Below are 27,045 nucleotides of genomic sequence, written 5' to 3' on the forward strand. Positions count from 1 at the left end.
TTATGTAAAGCAGGAAATACTTGCAGGGCCATGTGGGATGAGCTGAAGTTCCCCTTACAGAGAGCTGGCACAGAAATGATCTTTTGCGGGGGCGGGGGGGGGGTTGCATAATTTAGGGTTAAGGGGTGGGAGGTTTAGAGGGGATTCCAGGGGAAATGTTTTCACCCAGAGGGTGATGGAGATCTGGAACTCACTGCCTGAAATGTTGTCAGGGGCAGAGAAACACTGACCACATTTAAAAACCACTGGGATATGCACGTGAAGTGCCATAATCTACAAGGCTACGAACCAAGAGCTGGAAAGTGAGACGAGGCTGGCGGGATATTTGTAGGTCAGCACCAGACACGATGGGCCCAATGGCCTCCTTCTTTGTTGTAAGTTTCTACACTTCTATGAGAATTTTACCGCATAGGAGACCATTCAGCCCATCATGTCTGTGATGGCTCTTCCAACAGAAATTCTGCACCAACAACATCACAGGAAAAGCTATAGGAATGGCTAGATTCTCCCCCCACAATTGTCCTAGTGGAGGGAAGAATATTGAACAGGAGACTGGGAAAAAAAAAACCAATGCTCTTCTTCAAATAGTGCCATGGGATCTTTAGCATCACCCTCAGCTGACAAGATCTCCCTCCAAGCTGAGGCAATGGTAGATAAAATCATACAGCAGGGACGGAGGAGATTCAGCCCATTGTGCCTCTGCCAACTCTTTGAAAGACACCTGCATGACACTGTTGTCTGGGATCTTGCTGTGCACAAGTCGACCGCTGTGCTTCTGACATTACAACAGTGAGTACACTTTAACTAAGAACTTAATTGCTTGCAAAAAGCTCAGGGATGACCTGAGGTTCTCATAAGGTGCTACGTAAATGTAAGTCTTTGTTTTTTTTTGTCACTTTGCAGCAAGCACCACAGCACTTCACTGGCACTAGTTGATGGTTCTTACACTAAATGTTTCAGAAACTGTCACAAAATTGCCCCCTTCACTGTTCCTTGCTGTAACAGTTGAAAATGAGGCTTCAGAGAACAATGCAGCACAGGAGGACGCCATTCAGCCCATGGTTGCTATATTAATGGCCCTTAGCTTCTGGTGGAGTGACAATTAAGTTGGATTGCCACTCCACTCACAAGTTACTTATCTTGAAATCTAGCCGCTTCTATCTATCCCAACCTTCCGACTGAGGGCGGGAGAGATCTGTGCAGCACAGGAGGTTCCCACGGCCTACTGTCAAGGGCAGCTCAGTTGAAGGTTAAGTAAGCTATGACCTCTGTTTTTTATGACACCCACTGCTGTAGAGCAGATAAGTTTAAAGGTCCAGCCACTTTGACAAGCCAGGGAAGGTAAGTGTATAAGGGAAGTAGGTAGGATTTTGGGGGGTGGGGGTGGGGGTGGGGGTTGGGCCTTGAGGGGATCAGGCCTGGGGGGTGGCGGGTTTGTGCCTGTGGAGTGGGGGTTGGGGGGTGGGGGGGAGGTTGGGCCTGGTTGTGCTGGGGCTGGAGGGGATGGTGGGGGTTAGGGGTGGGTGGCGGAGGCAGGCTGGGTTGGGCCAGGCCGAGTAAGCGGGGGGTTTGGGTTGGGTCAGGTCGGGTTCTGCCAGGCCGATGGGGAAGGGGCGAGGTTGGAGAAGGGGCGAGGTTAGGTCAGGCTGTGGGAGGGAGGGGTCAGGCTGCTCTGAGGGTGAAGGTTGGAGAGGACGGGGTGGGGGGGGTGGGTGGGGTTTGGTGGTTGGGCCGGGGGAGGGGGGAATAGTGGGGGGTGGTGGGAGTAGTCCAGTGGGGGGAAGTGGGGGTGGGGGAGTCTTGGGGGCAGATGGGCCGGGGGGAGGGTGGAGCACTGGGGGCGATGGGAGTAGTCCCATTGGGGGTGGGGCGTGGGCCAGTGCTATCATTATCCAGAAATTAGAAGTGGTTTTAATTCTTCTAACTTTTTCTGGGTAACCATTGCCGTAACAGAGTCAGAACCATCCAAAGTTGGTGATTTAAATTGTATTTTCAGATGGCTCCCAGTGCAGGGCAGTACAGGAAGTTTAAACTTCCCGGGCAATTGCCGTGCAATCCTTACCTGGGAACATCCAATTGCAGGGGGGTGGGTACCCACACCCCCAGGTACACTGCCCTGGAGCTCCGCAGTTACAGCCCGACATCTATTAGTAAAAGCAGGCGTCCTAATACCGGCCCTGAGGGAGACCGTTGTACACTGTCTCCTGTCCAAAAATCAATCTTTCACCATTCCTCCTCTGTTTCTGAGCCAATTTAATATCCAGCCAGTCACTGTCCTTTTCTTCCTCTGGGCTTCCCTCTGCGTTTATTTTAAATAGTCACAGAGACCACTTTAATAAGCTTGGCTGGATTTGCTGCTGGTTTGCTGGGCCAGGGGTTCACTGATGAGCCTGTACGATCTGCCAGGACATCACACTCCTCAGTGAGCTCTATGAGAAAGTGGTCACAGCTGGAATCTAAGTGCCAAAGCTTCAATGTAGGTCAGCAGAAGGAAACATTATTGATTTGAAACATCAACTCACAGATGCTGCCTGACCTGCTGAGTATTTTGCAGCATTCTCCCCGTGTTTTATTTTATTTCAGACTTCCGACGTTCTGCTTTGGCTTCAGAGAATGCTGGGAATCTTCCAACTGAAATGTGAATCCCTCCCTGTTTTATTCCTGTTTTTAACAGTTTCTGATCTATTTCTGTGAGGAAAGGTTGGACAGGCTAGGCTTGGTTCCACTGGAGTATAGAAGAGTGAGGGGGCGACTTGATTGAAGTATACAAGATCCTGAACAGTTTTGACAAGGTGGATGTGGAAATAAAAACAAAAATAGCTGGAAAAACTCAGCAGGTCTAACAGCATCTGCGGAGAGGAACACAGTTAACGTTTCGAGTCTGAATGACTCATCAGAACTAAGAAAAAATAGAAAAGAGGTGAAATATAAGCTGGTTGAGGGGGGGTGGGACAGGTGGAGCTGGATAGAGGGCCAGTGATAGGTGGAGATTGCCAAAGATGTCATAGACAAAAGGACAAAGCAGTTTTGACGGTGGTGATATTAGCTAAAGGATGTGCTAATGGTGACATTAAGGGTAGAAAGCAGGATGAGCAAGTGACAGATAGCCCTAGTGGGGGTGGGGTGGGGGGGAAGGGATCGAAATAGGCTAAAAGGTAGAGATAAAACAATGGATGGAAATACATTTAAAAATAATAGAAATAGCCGGAAAAAGAAAAATATATTAAAAAAATTATAAATTATTGGAAAAAGGTGGATCGGAAAGGGGGTGGGGATGGAGGAGAGAGTTCATGATCTAAAATTGGTGAACTCAATATTCAGTCCGGAAGGCTGTAAAGTGCCTAGTCGGAAGATGAGGTGCTGTTCCTCCAGTTTGCGTTGAGATTCTCTGGAACATTGCAGCAGGCCAAGGATGGACATGTGGGCATGAGAGCAGGGCGGAGTGTTGAAATGGCAAGCGACAGGGAGGCCTGGGTCATGCTTGAGGACAGACCGAAGGTGGATGTAGAAAGGGTGTTTCCTCTTGTGGGTGAGTCCAGAAGTAGGGGGGCACTGTTTTAAAATTAGGGGGTCACCCTTTTAGGACAGAGATGAGGAGAATTTTTTTCTCTCAGAGAGTTGTGCGTCTTTGGAACTCTCTGCCTCTGAAGGTGGTGGAGGTGGGGGTCACTGAATATTTTTAAGCCAGAGGTAGATAAATTCTTGTTAGGCAAGGGAATCAAAGGTTATTGGGGTTAGATGGCAATGTGGGAATCGAAACACAAGCAGATCAACCATGATCCTATTGAATGGCAGAGCAGGCTCGAGGGGCCGAATGGCCTACTCCTGCTCCTATTTGGTATGTTCGTATGTACATATGTCCACTCCCTATTGGCGGAGGGAATGAAACTGACCCGATGCAGCACAGATATGACGAGTCTCGCAGATGTGAATGGAAGATGCTGATCAGTTTCTAACTTTTGGAGAGGGGCTGGATACATTTTAATTTAAAACCAAGTGACTGAACTCCCTCTGGCTCTTAAAATCATGACCAACTCTTGCCAAAGCAACATTTCCCACACATTTAACAAATAAAGACAGACTCAGAGTATTGGCTCTGTACTTAAAATGAGGTCCTTGCTTCTTGTCATAGTTTTGAGTTTATCCTTGAGTTTGAAGAGAGAGACTTGGCTGTGCTCTGCTCTGATTTGTCTCCTTGCCCCATTCGCAGTTTGTGGAGGCAGATCCATGCATTGGGATCATTCTTGCCGTTGACTTTCCTTTACTCTATTGATTCTGATCTCTTTTGCTGCCCAGTGCTAATGTCCCCAGTCAGGAGGGCTTTAGGATCCTGGGAATCGACTCAGCTCCCACATCAGATGCTTCTTGTAAATTTTACAACTTCATTGATAAATTGGTTTGGGGATTAAACGGATTTAAAATGTGTGAGACCAGTGAAGGCAAGGAACAGTTTACAGATACCTGCTTGGTACTTGGATCAAATGGCGAACTGATAAATGTTGAGTTTCTAGATCCTATTTTCTAGTTTATGTATAGGTAACAGATACATGATGCTAGGGAGGCCTTGTGGCACAGTGGGTAGCCTCCCTGTCTTGGAGCTGGAAGCTCTGGGTTCAAGTCCCACCCCAGGATGTGATGGCAAAGCAAGTTGCACTCATAACACAGCCAAACAGGTTGAGTAACAAATTGCAAATCCTTCCAATACACACTGATGGCAGGTGGTAAGAGCAGGAGAGATTCCTGGTCAGCCATGTGATGGAAAGAAAATTCATACTCTGGACTGCAACATGCCTGTAAAAGTGGCCACAGCATTTCACACTACCTGGGTGATCTGTAACACACACACACACCACCATAAATGATATTAATATATTAATTGTATTCTAATTTCCTGTGACAGCCATGGATCAGTGGGTATCACTTCCATGTCTGCATTAGAAAGTTGTCACTCCAGAGAGACTTGTGCATGTAGTCCAGGCTGATACTCCAGTGCAGTACTGAGGGAATGCTGCACTGCTGGAGGTGTTGCCAGTCAGATGAGGTGTTAAAGTAAGGCCCTGTTTGCCCTCGCTGGTGGATGTAAAAGATCCCACAGTACTATTTCAAAGAGGAGCAGGGGAGTTCACCCTGGTGTACTGGCCAATATTTATCCCTCAACCAACATCACAAAAAAAAGGTAATGCAATAATAAAATACTGTAGATGCTGCAAATCTGAAATAAAATCAGAAAATGCCGGAAACACTCAGCAGGTCTGGCAGCACCTGTGGAGAGAAGCAGAGTTAACGTTTCAGTTCCATGACTGTTCATCCAAACTGAGTATGTCCAGCGTATTGTTAGTTCACAAAAAAAAACAGATTATCTGGTCATTATCACCATGCTATTTGTGGGATCTTGCTGTGTGTAAATTGACTGCTGCTTTTCCACATTAGAACAGTGATTACACTTCAAAAGTATTTCAATGGCTGGGTACCACTTAGCAACATCTGAGGCTGTGAAAGGTGATAAATGAAAGTCTACTTTTTACGTAAATTGAATCTTGAAGTGAGATTGTGCTTCCGATCTTCTTCGGTGTTCCAGTGAGATCTGTTTAAAACAACGGCTAAATGTTTGCGGCTAGTGTTCATTTTTTGTAATAATGCCACTTGTATAATTCAGTGCCCCCTCCTCACCCCCACCCCCATGGCTTTTGCCAACACCTGTCCTCAGCACAAGCTACTCCTTGTTCTTCAGAATGGGAAGATACGATGCCCTGTGTAAGTGCTGTGATGTTTCTACACATGGTGCTGCAGCGAAGGTAATCCTGCCCTTGAAAAAGAATGGGAGAGGCTGGTGCAGGATAGGCATAGTGCCCTGTCTCCCCCACACCGCACCTCCCCTCCCCACCCCAAAAAATAAAACCTCAGGATAATAAAGCGTTACAGTGAAGAGGGTGCACTGCAGTTTCCCAGAGGGAACTGAACGGAAGGCTAGTGCATGCATACTCTGCGAAGCTTATTGCTGGAAATGACACTGTTTTAACTGGTCAGACGCCACCATCACCCATATCCAGAGCAGAGGGTAAACCTGGGAGGGCTCTCTCGCCATCATACCCACTGAGCGACCAGTAATGCTACCGAGCGCTCATATTCAAAGAGCTGTGCTTCAGGAGGGCCCCTTTGGCTTTCCGATTCAGTGAACAAAAAGGACAGGCAACTGAGCTGGCAGCATTAGTGAACAAAGCAGCAAGACACCATCACAGACGCCGCTGTCTGCTAGGTCAGACATATATCGGCAGAGTTGACACAACATCATCTCACTGTACAGATTCAGTGACGTATGTTAATTGTGTCCCACATGCGCAACTTCATTTCTTGCTGAAACCTTATTATATCATCTCCCTGAAGAGGCAGGTTAATCCGCCTGAATTTCCTATTTGAAAGCTATAAAGGGACACACGCTCCCCCAACCCGCCCACCACACATACATGCACAGTCAGAAGGGAAGATTCATGGGGACAGATTCCGTTGCAGCAACAATAACACCACCGCCTTTCTCCAAGGGCAATTAGGAGTGAGCAATAAATGCTGGCCCAGCCAGCGACCCCCACATCCCCTACAAGAACTTTAAAAACTCGCATTTATAATGCCCCTTTAATGCAGCACAATGTGACAGGAGCATTATTAAACAAATTTTGACACCAAGCCACATAAAGGAATCTTAAGACAATGACTGAATCTTGATTAAAAAGCTATTAAGCATCTTTAAGAGAGGAGAGAGGGAGATGTTTAGAGAAGGAATTCTAGAGTTTAAGACATAGGCCACTGAAAGCACAGCCACCAATGGTAAGCAGATGCCCAAGAGGCTAGTGAAAAAAAACATCAAACCCATGAAACACTTTGGTTTTGCTCAGCTAAGTGGCTACGACACACACAAACCTGTCAAGTTTAGACATTTACAAACCAGCCTCCTCAGAAATCCACATAAGGAGATATTCTGAAATAAAAAAAAGCAAAAAAATGCCGGAGAAACTCAGCAGGTCTGACAGCATCTGTGGAGAGAAAGACAGAGTTAACGTCTCGAGTCCGTGTGACTCTCCTTCTGAGGAGATATTCTGTTTGGCCGACACAAAGCACACACAGTCCTCATATGACCAAGAGAAAGGAAGACTTGCGTTTATATAGCGCCTCCCACAATCGCAGGCTGTCTCAAAGTGCTTTACAGTCGAATTTCTGTAGTGACTGTTGTAGTGTAGGTAAAACACAACACTGCCATGAAAACAGCAATGTGACTAATGACCAGATAACCTGTTTGACCAGTGTTCGTGTTAGGATAAATATTGACCAGGGCGAACTCTTCTGCTCTTCAGATGGTGCCATGGAGATTTTTTTGTGCCTGAGAGGAGCAGACAGGATCTCCATTTCATCATGTGCCAAGTCTCTGGAGTGGGACTTGAACCCACGACCTTCTGATTCGGAGATGAGTGGGTGTGACAGAAAGTTAACAAAATAGAAGATTACTTTGTGATTGACTTTAATAATCTTTCAAAAGCTACCTCAGGTTTCAAAGGCAAATCTCTCCATGCCACATGCCTGCCAAACATGCAAGATGCTACAATTACCATCAGCTCATCGAGAGGCAGGATTTGTTTCCTGTCAGGAGGGCACACTAGGTTTGAATTGGAGATTAGGGAATGCATTCTCGTGCCAATGTGACAGCATCTTCCTGAAGAATTGGGATGGATTCAAGGTCATACGTGAGGTACAGAGAAGACTTTCTGCTCTCAAAAGACAGTTCCGATAAGGAGATGAAATGCAACATTTCTGCTCGTGGGTCTGATTCCCCACGACTCTCGGATTAATGAAAAGAGTTTTGTTGGTGGAAAAGAAAGGAGTGTCTGTCGGCAGCACCAATCACTCGTTGCCTGGCTCCTGTGCCAACTCATGGATCAGCGAGCAGCAGAGTGATGCCCTTTCCTCTCCAGAATTGGCACTTAACCATTGGCGCGGAACCAGGTTTCTGTTGCTGCTCTGTCTCCCAACATTGAAAGGTTCCTTCCTGAATGGGGACTTATGTTCAAAATTCAGGAGTCAGGTTGTGACCCAGCCATGGTACGAGACAATGTTTATGGGCATTGCAAATAAGGAGGAGCGCCCTACCTGAATTTCCACAGCGCTAAAGAGTTTCTCAAGGCGCATCACTGTGGCCAAGCATTGAGCCACCAGTTCCTAATGGGGAACATTTGTAGACTCACATTTTCCTGGGTCTATGATGCCGGTGGATCCCTGATGGTTACTTACAGTGACGATTCTTATAGATGGAGCATCTTTGAGGGAAGAGATCATCCCCACAAGCTGAATAAATAGATGCAGGGAAAATTGGCAGTGAGCTGGAAGGGACGGGGTACTGCCTCCGACAGTGCAGCACCCCCTCGGTACTGCCTCCGACAGTGCAGCACTCCCTCGGTACTGCCTCCGACAGTGCAGCACTCCCTCGGTACTGCCTCCGACAGTGCAGCACTCCCTCGGTACTGCCTCCGACAGTGCAGCACTCCCTCGGTACTGCCTCCGACAGTGCAGCACTCCCTCGGTACTGCCTCCGACAGTGCAGCACTCCCTCGGTACTGAATCCGACAGTGCAGCACTCCCTCGGTACTGCCTCCGACAGTGCAGCACTCCCTCGGTACTGCCTCCGACAGTGCAGCACTCCCTCGGTACTGCCTCCGACAGTGCAGCACTCCCTCGGTACTGCCTCCAACAGTGCAGCACTCCCTCGGTACTGCCTCCGACAGTGCAGCACTCCCTCGGTACTTCCTCCGACAGTGCAGCACTCCCTCGGTACTGCCTCCGACAGTGCAGCACTCCCTCGGTACTGCCTCCGACAGTGCAGCGCTCCCTCGGTACTGCACTGGTGTGCCAGTGTAGGTTAAGAAAGACTTGTGTTTCTGACTGCCAGACATGTCACAGATCTTTATCTTCTATCTGTGTTCTCTGGTCACTGACCTTCCAGCTGGTGGAAACAGTTTCTCCCTATCGACTCTGTCAGAACACCTCGTAACTTTGAACAACAAAATCACAGAACTATCAGCTAAATGAAGAAAGTTAACCACTAATGGGACAGGATCTCCCCGAGCATCACTCTGTGCGAGGAATCTGTGCACTCTAAGTTCCCAGAATGGAGCTTATGGCTCTATCGCTGTACAACGATGTTATATATTGGAGCAGGGGTGGTGCCACCCAACCAGGATTAGTATTAATAGTTTTGATACTGATAACAGGCCTTGTTCATTGGTCCAGCCACATTAGTTAATGTTTTATTCCTAGATATTGAGGCGATCATCGAGCTAGATAGCAGAGTTTATAAAGTGGGCTGGGGTGGGCCAGTAAGGAAGAGACCAGGTACGTAAAGGCCAGTATAAAAGTACCAGCTGTGCCTCCACTGGTAGCAAGCTTGCCTTTATGTCAGAAGGTTGTGGATTCAAGTCCCACTCCAGGACTTGAGCACAAAAGTACCCACTGTACCACCCGGCCTCTCACAACAGCCGGGCTTAATGCATCTTTGCTGGTAAACAGAAACAGAAGCCCAGATGATTAGTGCACGGTTAATTTATTATTATTATTATTACATCATATTGTAAACATTGCCCAAACTATGAGAAATAACAATATAACATAGAAATTACGACAATAAAAGGTCACACCTAGAACAAACTACACAACATTGAGAGGAGAGAGATGTGAAGGGGTTGGGGTAATTCATATCTGCTCATTGCCAGTTTGTGACACAGTTCTACTGGAGCAGCATCTTCTCACACAAGCGTTTTAGCAAACAAAAAATAAACATTTTTTTGCTTATTTTTTGAAATCATTCACAAGCTGTGGACATCACTGGCAAGGCCAGCATTTAGAGACCATCCCTAATTACCCTTGAGAAGGCAGGGGCAAGCCCCCTTCTTCAAAGTGGCTGATTGGCTTGCTAGACCATTTCAGAGGACAGTTAAGAGGTCGACCACATTGCTGTGGGTCTGGAGTCACATGTCTCAGGTCAGACTGGGTAAGGACGGCAGATTTCCTTCCCTAAAGGGCACTGGCAAAGCAGATGGGTTTTTAATGGTAATCCAATAGTTACATGGTCACCATTACTGGTGTCCGCTTTTTATTCCAGCTTTATTTAGTTCATCAGTTGGCTCAATGGTAAAAGCTGGGTATGCTAAGCAGATGGCAGGAGTGTTCCAGAGCCCCTTGCAGCCACCTCAACCAGCACTGAAAATGGAATACCTGCACCCCCCCTTCCCCTTTCCAGACAAATTGGGTTCTGTACCACTTGGCGCTTCTTTGGAACAAGCCTCTCAGGAGGGCCGACATGACGTAGCATTGCATTGCATGGTGGGTAATGGACATCATTGGTGGTGTCACTGCTTGTGGATTCCAAGGAATTTCCAATTTCTATGGAATTGCAAAACTTTTTTTTTTGTTTATGGGTTGAAGGCATCGCTGGCTAGGCTAGCATTTATTGCCCATCCCTAACTGCCCTTGAGAACCAAGTGGCTTGCTAGGCCATTTCAGAGGGCATTTAAGAGTCAACCTCATTGCTGTGGGTTTGGAGTCACATGTAGGCCAGACCAGGTTAGGACAGCAGATTTCCTTCCCTAAAGGACATTAGTGACCCAGGTGGATTCTGCTACAGACATCTGAAGAGCCACAAGGTTAGAATATTCCCCTTCCTATTAATGTTAGGGTACACAGTTTGGGTTGACTGTAAGTTTTAGAGTTGGGGTGGGGGGGAGGGGGGTCCAGGCTTTGTGTGGCCTCCTTAAGGTCTTGGGGTCTTGAGGCCAATTACAAAATTAAACACTGACCCCTCAACACCCCCACCCCTATCACAAATTAATTTACATTCACAGAAGGAACCACTCCTTCAGGCTAAGAGACTGACAAATTAACAACAATAGAACAACTGAAAGAGTTGGACTCGGCAGAGTAATAACAATAAGGTCAAATGGGCGTTGCACCTTCACAGGATGGCAAGAGCCTATGGCCATGGATTAGAAACATAGGAACCAGATGAGGCCATTCAGCCCCTCAAGTGTTCCATCATTCAATGAGATCATGGCTGATCTGCAATATAACTCCATCTTAATTGCCTTGGCTTCATGCCGTTTGGGATACACAAGGCCTCTACAATGAATACCCATGATCCACAGCAGCTGTTCTCGTGGTTACATGATCTCCGCCCCCCACTCCAACCTCCCCCAACCCCCAACCCCCATCCCCCATCCCTTGCCAATGAGACCTCCGTACTGGGAGGTCCATTTTGTTCAGATTGTTTGTGTTTCACAGTCTGTAGGCACTTAAAACCATTAGTTATTTATCTTTTAAACCCCTTCTCACAATAATAAAAAGGACATTAAAAAGACGACAGTCACTTTGGCACAAATAAAATAAAAATATTCAAACAGGCATCACCAGTTATTGGCACGTAATACATTAACAAGGCCACGGGTCACCTGGCTACATTAATAATTTAACTCTTTCTGTTGCCCGATGTGATTGGCTCACAGACTAAATAGTACGTTGCTTGGCAACACAAACTGAGGGAATCATCCTCCAGAGTTGGCCGATTCTAAATGCGTACGTTGCCCCTCTTCCTGTTGAGATCCAGTTGTCCTTCTCGTGGTCACCTGCTACCCACCCTCCCCATCCCACCCTTCTGGTTTCCATGGCCGTGATCTCCCTCACCACCCTCCCCACCCCAACTTCCCCCAATGACTTCAGTCTGTCTTCCAAACCTTGTTCAGCACCTTCACCACTTCTTCGTAGATGATGAAAACAATGGCAACATCCAGGCAAACTCGCCCTAAGCGTGGAACGGTCCCTTTGTAAAACCTTGGGGAGGGATGGGAAGACAAAAGATATTTAATTAGGGTTGCCAGCTCTCCACTTTGCCCCCTGGAGTCTCCAGGAATTAAGGACTAATCTTCATGACAAGTAGGGAACTGAAGAACGTAAGAAATTCCAAGCGGGAGTAGACCACGCGACCCATCGGGCCTGTTCCCTGACTGTCGTGGTTGATCCCGGGCTTCAACTCCATTTTCCTGCCCACTTCCCATATCCCTCAATTCCCTGAGAGCAAAAATGTCTCTCCCAGCCTGAAATGGATTCAACGTTGTGGAGCATCCACAACCCTCTGGGGTAGAGAATTCCAAAAAAAATCAGGCGAAGACATTTCTCCTCATCTCAGTCCTAATGATCGCCTCCTTATCCTGAGACTGAGACCCCGTGTTTTAGGCTCCCCGATCAGCAGAAACAATCCCTCAGTGTTCACCCTATCCAGCCCCTTCAGAATTTTGTAGGTTTCAGTGAGATCATTTCTCATTCTCTCTCTCTTCACGTAGTGTCCCCAGTTGCGCCCAAGCATTGCTAACCATGGCTCTCCACACAAGCCCCAATTCTAGCAGCCCTTCCATGGGTATCACAGTGGGGCAAGTAAACGAGGCAGGCCCCAAGCACTACCTCAGTTGGTACAGGGAGTGAACCTGCACTGTTAATGCCTTTAAGTACCATGCTTAGACCGATTGAGCTAACCAGCCCTATTTCAGTTTATTAGTTCTAAGAATTATCAGAGATGAGGGAGGAGTTTGGGGGCTGTTTGATCAAGAACCATTCAATCCCAGGGGCAATTCACAGAATAGTGTGCGCAAAGGAAGATTTCCCTTCAACTTTCTGTAAGAAAAAATATTTTATAAGATATAATATAAAATATAAAAATTAATTAAAAGCAACAGAGACATGGGGGAGAAACTTTTTCACGCAGCGAGTGGTTAGGGTCTGGAATGCGCTGCCTGAGAGTGTGGTGAAGGCAGCATCAATCGATACATTCGTGAGGGAGCTGGATTACTATCTGCAAAGGAAGAATGTGCAGGGTTACGGGGAGAAGGCAGGGGAGCGGCACTGGGTGAAGCGCTCCTTCGGGGAACTGGTGCAGACACGATGGGCTGAATGGCCTCCTCCTGTGCTGTAACAACTCAAGTGTTTGAGGGGAGAAGAGGCTGTCTCAAAATCATCCAATCGGGTACTGACGATTACATTTGCTTTTCGATGGGCTGTGGCACTCTGTGAGGATGGGCGTGTTGGATGACCAATTGCGACGGCGAGCGCAACCCGTTCAACCAGAGTCGGCAGGGTCACACAGAACTATACAGCACGGAAGGATGTAAGGAATAGGAGCAGGAGTAGGCCATTCAGCCCTTCAAGCCCGCTCCACGTTTTTAATATGTAGGAGGAGGCCATTCAGCCCATCGTGCCTGTGCTGGCTCTTTGAAAGAGCTATCCCATTAGTCCCACTACCCTCTAGACGCTTTCCCCATTGCCCAGCCTATTGGTCCTTTTCATGTATTTATCCGATTTCCTTTTTAAAGTAACATTTGAATCTGCTTTCGCCAGCCTTTGAGACAGTGACCATAACAGCTCACTGCAAAAAACAATTCTCCTCACACCGCTTTTCATTCTTTTGGGCAATCACTTTAAATTTGTCTTCTAGTTACTGACGCTACTATTACTGGAAACATCCCCTTCCCATCTACATTATCGAAACCCTTCATGATTTTGAATACCTCTATCAGATCCTCCCCCCTCTTAGCTTTCTCTCCTGTAAGGAGAACACCCAGGGCTAATCCCGAACAAAAACATAAAATGCTGGAAAAACTCAGCAGGTCTGACAGCATCTGTGGAGAGGGGGAAAAAAAAGAGTTAACGTTTTGCGTGCAGATTAGCTCTGCAGAGCTAACCCAGCTTTGATGTACTGCTGTAAGTGAGGATAAGCAGGCAGCCTGATTTCGGGCTCGGAGTGAGGTGTAATTCTCAGGATACTGGTGGCCGTTTGATCAGCTGGGTGGAGTGGTGCCTGTCTCTGTGGTTAGGGATTGATCGGGGAGTTTGTGTCATCCCAAACCCTGGATGCAATGGCACGTGCCAATTTTCAATGGATGCCTTTTGGAAATGAACACACGTGACAGGGAATGTTTCCTGTTTGACACACAGGCTAGTGCTGCTAGTATAGCTGCTCTCCCCCACCGGAGGGGGGAGAAAACCACAGAAAGTGCAGCTTTGACACAATAAAAACAATGTTCCAAAGCAGAACTGTTGAAACTATTAAGAGAACGCAAGAAACCGTGGGAACACGATGATAAACCTTAAACTCAAGATTGGACCCAGGAGAACAAAATCATTTGGTCGCAAGTAACAGTTTCCTGATTTGGTAAGAACTGAAGCTGCCACTAGAAGTATAAAAAGGACTTTGGAAATAGCGAGAGACTTCAAGGTATGAACATCCAGACGAACACTCAAATTAGGAGCTGGGTAGGCCATTCGGCCCCTCGAGCCTGCTCCGCCATTCGATAAGATCATAGCATTGTAATGTAGCATTGGCAGAACTGGCAGCTGAGGGCAGGGGAAAGGGGAGGGCAGCCAGTGTGGCTAAGAGCACATCAGTAAAGAGGAATATCTTCCGCGATTGCTCAGTAGAGTTCGCTCGATCGGCAAGCCGCCAAGTGGCTCCCTCCACCACTGGTGCACAGTGACTGCAGGGTGTCCTTTATACAAGATGCACTGCAGCAACTTGCCAAGGCTCCTTAGACAGCACCTTCCAAACCCATGACCGCTACCATCTAGAAGGACGAGGGCAGCAGATTCATGGGGACACCACCACCTGGAAGTTCCCCTCCAAGTCACTCACCACCCTGACTTGGAAATATATCACCGTTCCTTCACTGTCGCTGAGTCAAAATCCTGGAAATCCCTCCCTAACAGCGCTGTGGGTGTACCTACACCACATGGACTGCAGCGGTTCAAGAAGAAACACTTGCATTTATATAGTGCCTTTCGCAACCTCAGGATACCTCAAAGCTCTTTACAACCAATTAATTATTTTTTTGAAGTGTAGTCACTGTTGTAATATATGAAACATGGCAGCCAATTTGCGCACAGCAAGCTCCCACAAACAGCAACGTGATAATGACCTGTCTCCGGTTTCTGGAACGTGTGCAACTATCTTCTCAAGGGGCAATTCGAGATGGGCAATAAATGCCTGTCTTGTCAGTGACTCCCACATCCCAAGAATAAATCGGACAAAAGATAACTTTATGCAGAAATTTCCTCAGGAGATCAGTGGGGTTGGGGAGGGTGGTGGGGTTTGGCGCAGGAGGATGGGAGTTGCTTGCAGCAATCTCCTACCTGACCTGGGTAACAGTAAAGCTCTCTTCAAAACCCGGGCATGAGGCAGCAGGACTGACAGAAGGTGAGATAGAGAGGGGGGAGCGAGGGGCAGACAACGAGAGATAGGGAGAGAGCGAGATCCAGGAAGGACAAATGTTCCCTGGCAGCGGGAAACAGGCTTTTAAACAAAAGACCTTGTACAACACAAAGCGGAAACTGGCAGCGGAGCCAGAGATTTGATTTCAATTGAGCTCGAGAAGATTGGGGTTGGTAGGGAGGGGAGGGGAGGGAGGGAGCGTGCAGAGGGAGGAGAGTAAGATTTCAAACGGTTCCTTTCTGATGCTCTTACCAGCTCCCTTCTGCATTCCCACTATCTCGGTCTTACTTCACCATTTCTCATCTACATCAAGTGTTGCTGACGCTTTGTCAGAGAGGAAGGGGCTATCGCTACAACATGGGCTGACGGGTCATATCCACACGGAGCTCCCTTCTTTCACTCCAGCTCTTAGCTGCGGCCATGTGACAGGCAGACAAATCTCTCCGAATGGGGAATTCAGAACAAGCTGTATCTCTCCGTGAAAGGTAACCTCCTAATTCCCCAGCCCATTTTGTTTTTTTTTGCTGGGGAGAACTTGCATTTCTCTGGCGCCTTTCACATCCACAGGGCTTCCCAAAGCACTTGACAGCCAATGAAGTGCTTTTTGAAATGTAGTCACTGCTGTAATGTAGGAAACACAGCGGCCAAATTTGCGCACAGCAAGCTCCCACAAACAGCAGTGTGATCATGACCAAATAATCTGCCTTGGTGATGCTGGGATAAATATTGACCAAGAGAACTCTCCTGTTCTTCTTCAAAATAGCGCTGTGAGATCTCTTATGTCCTCCTAAGAGAGCAGACAAGGCCTCAGTTTAATATCTCATTCAAAAGACAGCACCTCTGATGGTGCAGCACTCCCTCAGCGGGACAAACGCTTCATTTCTGTGCCAGACTCGAGGTGCGGTACTAAGTGCAGTGATGGGGATTGGCTGTCACTGAAACCGGGCCTGTTGTTTATCGTCTCCTCAACACTCAGTGTTGGCGCTACCAAATCTGGCAGGAGGTGTCACATGACCTCTGGCCTCCAACTGCCCCGCCCTCACACTGCCCCGCCCCACCCCACCCCATTGGCTGTCCGACACATTCATCCCTGTGGTGCACCGCCTTCCAACAGCCAATCAGACTGCAAAGTGATCCTACCTTATCCAATTGGATGATTCCTGGCTGTAGCTCAGACGGCCTTTTCCCTTCCCAACTCCGAGCATTTCTCAAATGAGTAAACAATTGTTTTTTTACGGCTGGGGATCAATGGCTGGACCCTCGGGTACACACCCCCTGAGGGTGAAGTCTTGCATTGCTCTAGATTTGGGGCTGTGTTCTGCTTTTTTTTTCCTGCTGTGCTCCCCTTTCCTTTGGTAGGAAGAAGGCAGAGAGACAATATAGGCCTTAACTCCCAATGGGGTGGCAATGGAGTCAGGTCGCCACTCTGCTCGAAATTACTTACCTGGAAATCCAGGTGATCCTATCCCCACCCCCGACCTTCCAGGCTCAGGCTGGGTGAAATCTGTGTGGCGCTCCTGGGGCCTAGTGTCGAGGGCAGCTCAGTCTCAGGTGAGTGAGCCACACCCCCTTTTCTTGCATCACCTGCTGCTGTAAACCAGGTAAGTTTATAGGTCTTCGACAAGCCAGGAGAAGGTAAGTGTACACGGTGAGTGAGTAGGATTCATGGGGGTGTGGGGTCGGGCCTGGTGGGGGAGGCTGGTAGTCCGTCTGGGTGGGCGGGATAGGGGAGGAGGTCGGGAGTTGGGTCTTGGTTGGGGGAGGGGAGGGGGTGGTGGGGGTGCTGAGGTCGGGAGTTGGCCCTGGAGGTGGTGGGAGCGACCAGGACTCGGGTCTGGAAGGGTGCGAATGGGGGTGGGGTGGGTGGTCAGTTGGTTGCGGGGGGGTGGGGTGGTGGAGGAGTCTGGTTGGGGGTTCGGGGGTGGGGGTGGATGGGGAAGCCCCTGGGGGAGTTGGGGGCGGAAGTAGGCAGGAGCGGGGAGTCCCGGGAGAGGGAGGGAGGGGTGTGAGGTGGGGTGGATTTAAACTGCATTTTCAGATGGTTCCCTGTGCAGGGCAATTGCTCATTGGGAGTTTGAACTTCCCGGGCAATTGGCATGCAATCCCTACCCTGGGAACTTCCGGGTCGGAGTGGGGTCCTCCAGTGTTTCTTTGGGGTACCCCCACCCCCGAATCACTGCTCTGGAGCTTGGAAGTTACTGTCCAATGTGAAAGGAAGGGTGTAGGAGCTGAGGGACCTGGGTGTATATGTGCATAAATCGTTGAAGGTGGAAGGACAGGTTGAGGGTGCGGTTAATAAAGTGTACAGTATCCTGGGCTCTAGTATTAGGGGCATTGAGCATAAGAGCAGGGAGGTTACGTTAAACTTGTCTAAAACACTGGCTCGGCCTCAGCTGGAGTGTTGCTCCCAGTTCTGGGTTACCGCACTTTATGTTAGAGAGGCTGCAGGGAGAAAAAAATCCTGAAGATGGTTCCAGGGATGGGGAATCCGTTACCTAGACTGGAGAAGCTGGGGCTGTCTTCCTCGGAGAAGAGAAGGTGGAGGGGGGGGTGATTTGATAGAGGTGTTCGAAATCAGGAGGGGGCTGGACAGAGCCAGATAGGGAGAAGCTGTTCCCACTGGTGGGAAGTATTGAGGACCAGAGTTGAAGGGGACGGGGCATGAGAAGCAACTGAGACGTCGCTTTATTCCGTTTCAACAACCCGAACCAGTTACCTCCAGCTGCCCGCCGGTTTGAGGCCTGCCTTGTTTTACCATCGATTTATAGCCAGCCCCGACACATCCACACACTCCTGCCAGATACAGTCTGCGGCTCGTTGAAAGGTGGGTTGGGTTGTCTTCCTTTTAATGTTCCGGGTCAGTCTGAACGGATATATCAAAAGATGCTGACTCCCCTTCTCCCAAATCATCCTCGTGCCCCGGCTTTCCCCACCACTCGGTGTCTCCGGCCTCCAGAGCAGGGGGATTTAGTGCTGTCTGACACACTGGGCCCTCTCCAGCCACCACCCCATATATCTTGTAGGATTATCCCAGCTTTGCTTGTGGGGACATGAACCCTCAACCACAACATCTGGGACACAGCTGACCAAAAACATCTGGAACCGACATTATTAAAAAAGACAATTCTAATTGGGGGGGGCCCCCATTTGTATCTATGTATAAAATCAGCTATCCAAAATAACACCAAGCCCTGCTCACCCATCAACCCCTGTGCTCGCTGACCTAGACTGGCCCCCCCCTCTCCCCCATTAAGCAACCCCTCGATTTTAAAATTCTCACTCTCGTTTTCAAATCCCTCAGTTGCCTCATCACCCCCCCTCTCTATCTCTGTAATCTCCTCCAGCCCCACAACCCTCAGAGATCTCTGCACTCCTCCAATTCTGACCACTTGCATATCGCTGATTTCCATCGCTCCACCATTGGGTGGCCGTGCCTTCAGCTGCCTGGGCCTCAAGCTCTGAAACCACCCCCCTACACCTCTCCACCTCCGTAACTCTCTCTCTCTCGCTCTTTAATATGCATCTTAAAACCAACTCTTTGACCAAGCTTTTGGTCATCTGTCCTAATATCTCCTTATGCGATTCAGTGTCAAATTTTACTTGATAAAACTCCAGTGAAGTGCCTTGGGATGTTTTACTATGTTAAAGGTGCTATATAAATGCAAGCGGCTGTTGTTATTGTTAAGTTCCCTCCTGTCAATCAGCGGCAGGGGAAGGAGATGGAGAATTGCGGAACTCAAATGGAGTAAGACACGGTTGCTGGGGCGTGAATGTTAAAAGGGTTTGTGTGTTTGTGATGAGGATGAAACTGGGCTCTGCTATGACGCCTCCCACAGTCCACTAGCTCATTTCCGCTTGCTGCTAAAGCTCACCCAAGCCGAATGCCTGTTGGCTCAGGATTGAGGAGAGGGTGGGACTCACGATCGGGGAGAAGGTTGCTGCCGACAGGGTCTTTGGAAGAGACAGGGAGGGGTAATGAACAGGAGAGAGGATTAACAAGATGCAGATCTTCAGCATGGCGCGAGAGGGGGGGTGACGTGTGCCAGTGAGTCACTCACAAACCACACTCTAGCGAGGTTAGTTAACTCAGCACTGACCAGGAATCAAACATATCCACCCGTAACCTTCACCTCCAGGCTGCCTCCACCACACTGGCCCGACAGGGGGGGTGCGTGTGAGGCCATTTAACGGCATCTCCTGTCGATAGATTCACTGTTGTGGTTGCATGCCAGCCAATGTGTGCACAGCAAGATCCCACTTACAGCAATGCGGTAATGACCAGGTAATCAGTTTTCTTTTCCCAAGACGGGTGCTGGTTGAGGGACCAACTTTAACCAGGACAATGCCCCTGCTCTTCTTTGAGATAGTACCATGGGATCTTTCACATCCACCTGAGGGGGCAGGTGGGGCCTCAGTTTATTAACACCTTAACCCCCCCCAACTCCAACAAAGGACAGACAGCACCTCCAACTGTGTAGCACTCCCTCAGTACCACACTGCAGCGTCAGCCTTGATTTTTGTGGGACTTGAACCCAAATCTTCAGGCTCAGAGCCAAGCGGCACCACAGCTGTCACCGTATAAAAGCTTAAATTATTTTACTTACGCTGAGGGACCTTCATACTTCATTATTTTGAAAGCACAGTCCCAGGTGCTGTTGTATTTGTGAGCTTCCAAGCCCTAGACAAATTGAGACAAGGTTTACAATACAGGACAGACCATCCCATCCCATCCCATCCCATCCCATCTCATCCCACCCCATCTCATCCCATCCCATCCCATCCCATCTCATCTCATCCCATCCCATCCCATCCCGTCTCATCCCATCCCATCTCATCCCATCCCATCCCATCTCATCCCATCCCATCTCATCTCATCCCATCCCATCTCATCCCATCTCATCTCATCCCATCTCATCTCATCCCATCTCATCTCATCCCATCTCATCCCATCCCATCTCATCTCATCCCATCTCATCCCATCTCATCTCATCTAATTCCATCCCATCTCATCCCATCCCATCCCATCTCATCCCATCCCATCACATCCCATCCCATCTCATCTCATCCCATCTCATCCCATCCCATCCCATCTCATCTCATCCCATCCCATCCCATCTCATCCCAGCCCATCTCATCTCATTTCATCTCATCTAATCCCATCTCATCCCATCCCATCTCACTCTCACTCACGAACCAAGGGCTTGGCATGATGAATGTTCCTAGACTGACTGTGTGTCGAGGGGTTTCCAGTCTGCTGGAGCTCCCAGTCTGAAGGAAGTGGGCTCCACAGATACTGCGGCCTCCCACAGCCCCAGCAGTGCACCCAGCTTCTCTACGTCTGGTGTCTGCCTCTCTCGCCACCCAAACCCTTTGCTGGTTATTCAATGGGTGTGGTGTCGGAGCAGAGCGAGGATCTTTCATAGCAGAACCTTCCTCCCCTCTCCCTCTCCCTCCCCCTCTCCCTCCCTCCCTCCCTCCCTCCAACGCACATTATCTTCAGCAATCGATCCCAGGGCCCATTCAGGAGCGGGTAGACCCTGGTTCAAGCAGGACAGCTCATGCCATTGAGCGAGCCAATGACGTGTGGGTGATTCGCTGTGACGCCAGTGAACTAACCTACCGAACCTTCCAATCATACAGCACAGAAGGAGGCCATTTGGCCCATCTTTGAAAGAGCTGTCCAAAAAGTCCCACTCCCCCCGTGCTCTTCCCCATCGTCGAACTCTCCTGTCGAAGCATTTATCCAATTCCCCTTCTGAAGGTTGCTATCGAATCTGCTTCCGCCGCCCTTTCAGACAGTACCTTCCACATCACAACAACTCTCTGTGTAAAGGAATTCTCTCCCTCTCCCTCTTCTGTGTTTTGCAGCTATTTTCTTCAATCTGTGTCCCTCTGATTCCCAACCCCCGCCTGCCTCTGGAAACAGTCTCTTCTTATTTACTTTGTCTAATCCCCTCATCATTCTGAACGCCCTGAATAAATCTCCCCTTAGCCTTCCCTGCCCTCAGGAGAGCAGCCCCAGTCTCTCCCCCTCCCCCCATCCAACCGTTCTTCCATTCTGTTTTTTATTGGTGGACAGTTTAGTTGCCGTGCAATCCTTTCCAGCTAACACTGCCCCCCACCATCCCACACCCCCCACCCCTCCCCACACTCCCCACCCCCCACCCCTCCCCATACTCCCCACCCCCATCCCACCCTCCTACCTCTCCCCACCCCCCACCCCTCCCCACACTCCCCGCCTCCCCCACCTCTCCCCACACCCCCCACCCCCCTAGCCCCCAATCCAGCCATTTGCTGTTTCTGGGTTAATCTGAATGAAATGACTGGGTTATCAGGAGGGATTTCAGTCAGTGTCGGGCAGTCTCGAACCCTCGTACCTGCATCCTGGTTTTCACAACATCGAGGGGGGTGTTCCCAAACACACTGGCAGCCCCAGCCAGTGCTCCAAACAAGCCCGTAACCAGAGGGTTTATCTCCTTGGCTGTGTTGTCCCCTGATTGAGAAAACAAAGGATCATTACAATTATCCAGCAAATATACTGAAATCGTAATTTCGCGCGATCACATAATCGTCCAGCACAGGAGGCCATTCAGCCCATCGGGCCCGTGCCAGCTCTTTGAAAGAACCATCCAATTGGTCCCGCTCGCCATTGTCCTGCACGCTTTCCCTCTTCGGTATCGATCCAATTCTCTTTTCAATGCTCCCGTTGAATCTGTTTCCACCATCCTTTCCGGCCGTGTGTTCCAGATCACAACAACCCTCTGCGTGAAATTAATTCTCCTCCTTTCTCCCTCCGGTGCTTTTGCCGATTATTTTCAATCCATGGCCACTGGTTTCTTATTCACGTGCCAGCGGAAACCGTTCATCTCTAAACCCTTCACGGCTCTGAGCACCTCAATCAAATCGCTCCTTAACCTTCTTTGCTCTAAGGGGAACAGTCCCAGCTCCTCCAAGCTCTCCCTCATCCCCGGAATCATCCTGGTAACAAAAAAAACCTCTCCAGGGTCTTGGCGTCGTCCCTGAAATATGGTGCCTGGAATTGGACCCAACCCTCCGAGCTGGGGAATAGAGAGGAACCTTGAGACACATGTCCACAGGTCTCTGAAGGTAGCAGGACAAGATGGATATAGTGATTAAGGAGGCATAAGTGAGACATTATTAGCTGAGCTATAGAATATAAGAGCAGACAGGTTATGCCAGAACTGTATAGAACACTAGTTAGGTCACAGCTACAGTACTGCGTACAGTTCTGGTCACTACATCACAGGAAGGATATAATTACACTAGAGAGGTTATGGATGAGATTTACACAGGATGTAACTGGGACGAGAGATTTTTAGTGAGGAGGGAGGATTGGAGAGGCTGGGGGTGTGTTTTCTTACAAGTAGTGGAGGCTGAGGAGAGATTTAATTGAAGTGAATAAATCTGATTGGCCTCGATAGAGTGGATCAGAAGGACCGATTCCCCAGAGTCAGTCTGCACGGGGCATCGATGGGAAGTAATCGGTGGGAGGACTGGAGGGGAGTCGAAGGATTCTTTTCACCTAGACGGTGGTCTGAGTCTGGAACTCACTGCCTGAAAAGGCCGGTAGAGGCAGAAACCCACGTCACATTTAAAAAACGCCTGGATACACACTCGGGGGGTCAGAAGATTAGGGACCGAGAGCCCGAAAGTGGGATTAGGCTGGATTACCCTGTTTCGGCTGGTACAGACAACAATGGGCAGAATGGCGTCCTTCTGTGCCGCAAATCTTTCTATGTTTTTGAGGCTCAGCAGTGATCTGTAAGGGTTTAGCATGAGCTCCTGGCTCTTTGCAACCAATGCCCCTCTTTGCAAAGCCAAGTGTTCCACAACCTTTCTTAACGGTCCGATCGAGTCAGTGAAGCGACATTTTCTCCCAGCTGGGCTGGGGAGGGACAGGCAGGGCTGGCAGTATTGATGGAACAATGTCTCCCCCTGATGGCAGACACTGGACACTGCCGTTGCCACTGCCATAAACCTCTCGCCAGATTCTAGCCCAAAAGCTGGTTGTGTTCCCGGCTAATGCCTCTCGCACTGGGGGGTCACAGGATGTAGTTATTGAGTTTCAGGCATTTCTCTTGGCCAACACACCACGCAGAGTGTCGGGAAGGAATCACTGTATCAAGTCTACAGCACAGGAACAGGCCCAACTGCTCTGTACTGTTCAAGCTCCACATGAGCCTCCTCCAACCCTTCTTTATCTCACCCCCTCAATATAACCTTCTATTCCTTTCTCTCTCATGTGCTTAACTAGATTCCCTTAAATGCATTCATACTATTCAACCGTCCCCGTGATAGCGAGCTCCACATCCTAACCACTCTCTGGATAAGTAAGTTTCTCCTGAATTTCCTATTCATAAATAAGTTTCTCCTGAATTCCCTATTTATTGGCTGTGTGAACTAACACAGAACACTTTGGTCTTCAGTTAAATCAACAGGTAGGTAGATAATTAACCATAGTCCATGAGGGACTGTAGGTATCTCCCTCTATTAGGGAGACAATTGGCTGAATAGCTTGGGGCAGGTCAAGGAGGCAGGTCCAAGTCTACCTCGGCCTGAGCAGGAATTGAACTCGTGCTGTTGTGTTATTCTGAACCTCACACTAGCCACTTAGCCAACTGAGCTAACTGGCCCCCTGTTAAACCATAGGCAGTATAAATATTAATAATGTAACTGTGCCTTCATTGTATTCACACTCCCCACACTACAAGATGAATGCTGGTCCACCTTTACCTTTGTACCAGTTCTTCAGTGAGGTCATGACAAAGAATCGGATGGCCTGGTTCGATCCCTGCTTCAGGATAGTTGCCGTCAGTCCCTGATATGTACCTTTCAATCCTGCAGCAGTGAAGAGACAGAGGGGCAGTAAGACAGGGATTAACCCACACAGGGGATAGTGGCACCCTTCTCCCCTCCGGCAGAGGGAAGTCGAGAGTCCAGCTCGTGTGACCTGGCATTCACCCTCCACCCAGACCTCCTTCTGCCCCCCATCCTGGCATAATGCACTCGTGCCCCCCAGTGCAAACCCACAGATTGGCCCCTGCATAAGAAATAGGAGCAGGAGTAGGCCATTCAGCCCATCGAGCCTGCTCCACCATTCAATAAGATCATAGCTGATCTGATATGGCTTTAACTGCAATTCCCTGCCTGCCCCCCTATAACCTTTATTCATCAAAAATCTGTCTAACTCAAGCCTTAAATATACTCAATGGCCAGCCCCACTGCTCTCTGGGGAAGAGAATTTCAAACACTAATGACCCTCTGAGAACAAATTCCTCCTCAGCTCTGTCTTAAATGGGAGTCCCCTTATTTTGAAACTGTGTCCCCTAGTTGTAGATTCCCCCAAAGGGGGAACATCCTCTCCGTATCCCCCCTGTCAAACTCCCTCAGAATCTTCCTTGTTTCAATAAGATCACCTCTCATCCTTCTAAACTCCAATGGGCCACGCACACTTCATGTGCTTCACATTACTGGGTTCAGCCAAGCATAACAGCAGGAGATAGGTGAGCGAGAGAGGGGAGAGAGAGGGAGGGGGGTAGTGAGAGAGAGGGGGGAGAGAGAGAGGGGGGAGAAGGGGGGAGAGAGAGAGAGAGTGAGGGGTGAGAGAGAGAGAGAGGGGGAGAGAGAGAGAGGGGGAGAGGGGCGAGAGAGAGAGAGAGAGAGGGGAGGGAGAGAGAGAGAGGAGGGGGAGAGAGAGGGGGGTAGAGGGGCGAGAGAGAGAGAGAGAGAGAGGGGAGGGAGAGAGAGAGGGGGGAGAGAGAGGGGGAGAGGGGCGAGAGAGAGAGGGGGAGAGGGGCGAGAGAGAGAGAGGGAGGGAGAGAGAGAGAGGAGGGAGAGAGAGATGGGGGGAGGGGGAGAGAGAGAGATGAGGGGAGGGGGAGAGAGAGAGAGAGAGGGGGAGAGAGGGGGAGAGAGAGGAGGGGGAGAGAGAGGGGGGTAGAGAGAGAGGGGTAGAGAGAGAGAGAGGGGGGAGAGAGAGAGGGGGAGAGAGAGAGGGAGGAAGGGGGAGAGAGAGAGGGAGGGAGGGGGAAGAGAGAGAGGGAGGGAGGGAGGGGGGAGAGAGAGAGGGAGGGAGGGGAGAGAGAGAGGGAGGGAGGGCGAGAGAGAGAGGGAGGGAGGGGGAGAGAGGGAGGGGGAGAGAGGGAGGGGGAGAGAGAGGGCGGCGGAGAGGGAGGGGGAGAGAGGGAGGGGGAGAGAGAGGCGGCGGAGAGGGGGGGGGAGAGAAACCTGCTGTGTGTGCCCTCACCTATCTCCTCATGCCCAAACACAACATGGCAGAGACCTGGCAACACTGGTGGTGAGGGAGACTCCAGAATGGAGCTGGGGGATTTAACCAGACAATTGGTTGCCGGCTGTGTTTATATATATATAAATATTCTCTCTGGCTGACTGCTCACCCTCGCAAACTCCACCTCGTTAAAGACCCCCGAGATTGGAAACCATTTCAAAACCCGGGTGGCATTAACAGCTTAAGAGTTAAACCCCCCCCCACCAGCACCTCAAGTTAAAGCTTTCCGGAACTTTCTGCGGACGGGGCTCGATAAAGGAACGATGTTTCCGTGTTACAGCCAAGGTCAGGCTGCACCAGAATTAAATCCTATTCTGTGATTTAAGGAAGTTAATGGGTTAAATCCGGCAGAGTGTGGGCCTGGAGTGAAATTTTACTCATTGGCATCTTGGGAGCTGAGCAGATTCTGTCATTATTCTGGGCACCACCAGGGGGAGCAGCTTGTCCTTTGCTGAAACTCCCAATGGGGCTGGGTTTTACCCTCCCCACCGACAACTTTCTGAGTGGGGGGGGCGGGAACGGGACATGTAAAACCCAGCGGGTGGTCTGCCCACCCCCGACCTGTCTGAAACTTTACAGGGTGTGGGGAGGCTCAGGGTCACAGGGTCATAGGGTAATCTACTTGCCCCTGGCCCGACTGACATCCAATTAATGGCTACAAAAGAGCCTTTTCCTGCTTCCACTGGTATTGTACCCAGGGAGTAGGGGTTGGGTCGGGGGGCAGGGGTTGTGGGGGCTAGGGGCCGGGTCGTGGGGGGGGTTGGGGTCGTGGGGGGGTAGGGGCCGGGTCGTGGGGAGGGTAGGGGTCGGGTCGTGGGGGGGTAGGGGCCGGGTCGTGGGGGGGGTAGGGGTCGGGTCGTGGGGGGGTAGGGGTCGGGTCGTGGGGGGGGTAGGGGTCGGGTCGTGGGGGGGGTAGGGGCCTGGTCAGGGGGTAGGGGTCGGTTCGGGTCGAGGTGGGGTAGGTGTCAGGGGGGGTAGGGGTCAGGGGGGTAGGGGTCAGGGGGTAGGGGTCAGGGGGGTAGGGGTCGGGGGGTAGGTGTCAGGGGGGTAGGGGTCAGGGGGATAGAGGTCGGGTCAGGGAGATAGGGGTCGGGGGGATAGGGGTCGGGGGTGTAGGGGTCGGGAGGGTAGGGGTCGGGGGGGATAGGGGTCGGGGGGATAGGGGTCGGGGGGTAGGGGTCAGGGGGGTAGGGGTTGGGGGTTAGGGGTCAGGGGGTAGGGGTCGGGGGTAGGGGTCAGGGGGGCTAGGCGTCAGGGGGGCTAGGGTCGGGGGGGGGGTGCCCATGCCATGTGGGAAGCTCGGCAGCTGTAGCTGTGCAGGTTGGTGTCGGGCAAAGGGAGGTCGGAACCTATTTTGTGAGGTCCCTGGGCCCATCGGAGACCCTCCCTCCTCCCGGTCCCTTGACCTTTGCACCCCCCTGCACCCTCGCTGAGGCCACTGACCCCAGGC

General features: G+C 50.2%; 1 protein-coding gene across 1 annotated transcript in view; it reads right to left on the reverse strand.

Moving 5' to 3' along the window:
* Positions 1-9,566: 9,566 nt before the first annotated feature.
* The window catches only part of LOC144688016 (tricarboxylate transport protein B, mitochondrial), a 37,276-nt gene continuing 19,797 nt past the window's right edge, over positions 9,567-27,045 (reverse strand). Inside the window, exons 2-5 of the mRNA XM_078554668.1 lie at positions 24,041-24,145; positions 21,664-21,779; positions 19,891-19,964; positions 9,567-11,862 (exon numbers count right to left, since the gene is read on the reverse strand). Coding sequence (XP_078410794.1) covers positions 11,748-11,862; positions 19,891-19,964; positions 21,664-21,779; positions 24,041-24,145 — 410 coding nt within the window. The 3' untranslated portion in view covers positions 9,567-11,747. The remainder of the gene's footprint in view (positions 11,863-19,890; positions 19,965-21,663; positions 21,780-24,040; positions 24,146-27,045) is intronic.

The sequence above is a fragment of the Cetorhinus maximus genome, chromosome 12, assembly GCF_964194155.1.
Source record: "Cetorhinus maximus chromosome 12, sCetMax3.hap1.1, whole genome shotgun sequence".
Lineage (NCBI taxonomy): Eukaryota > Metazoa > Chordata > Chondrichthyes > Lamniformes > Cetorhinidae > Cetorhinus > Cetorhinus maximus.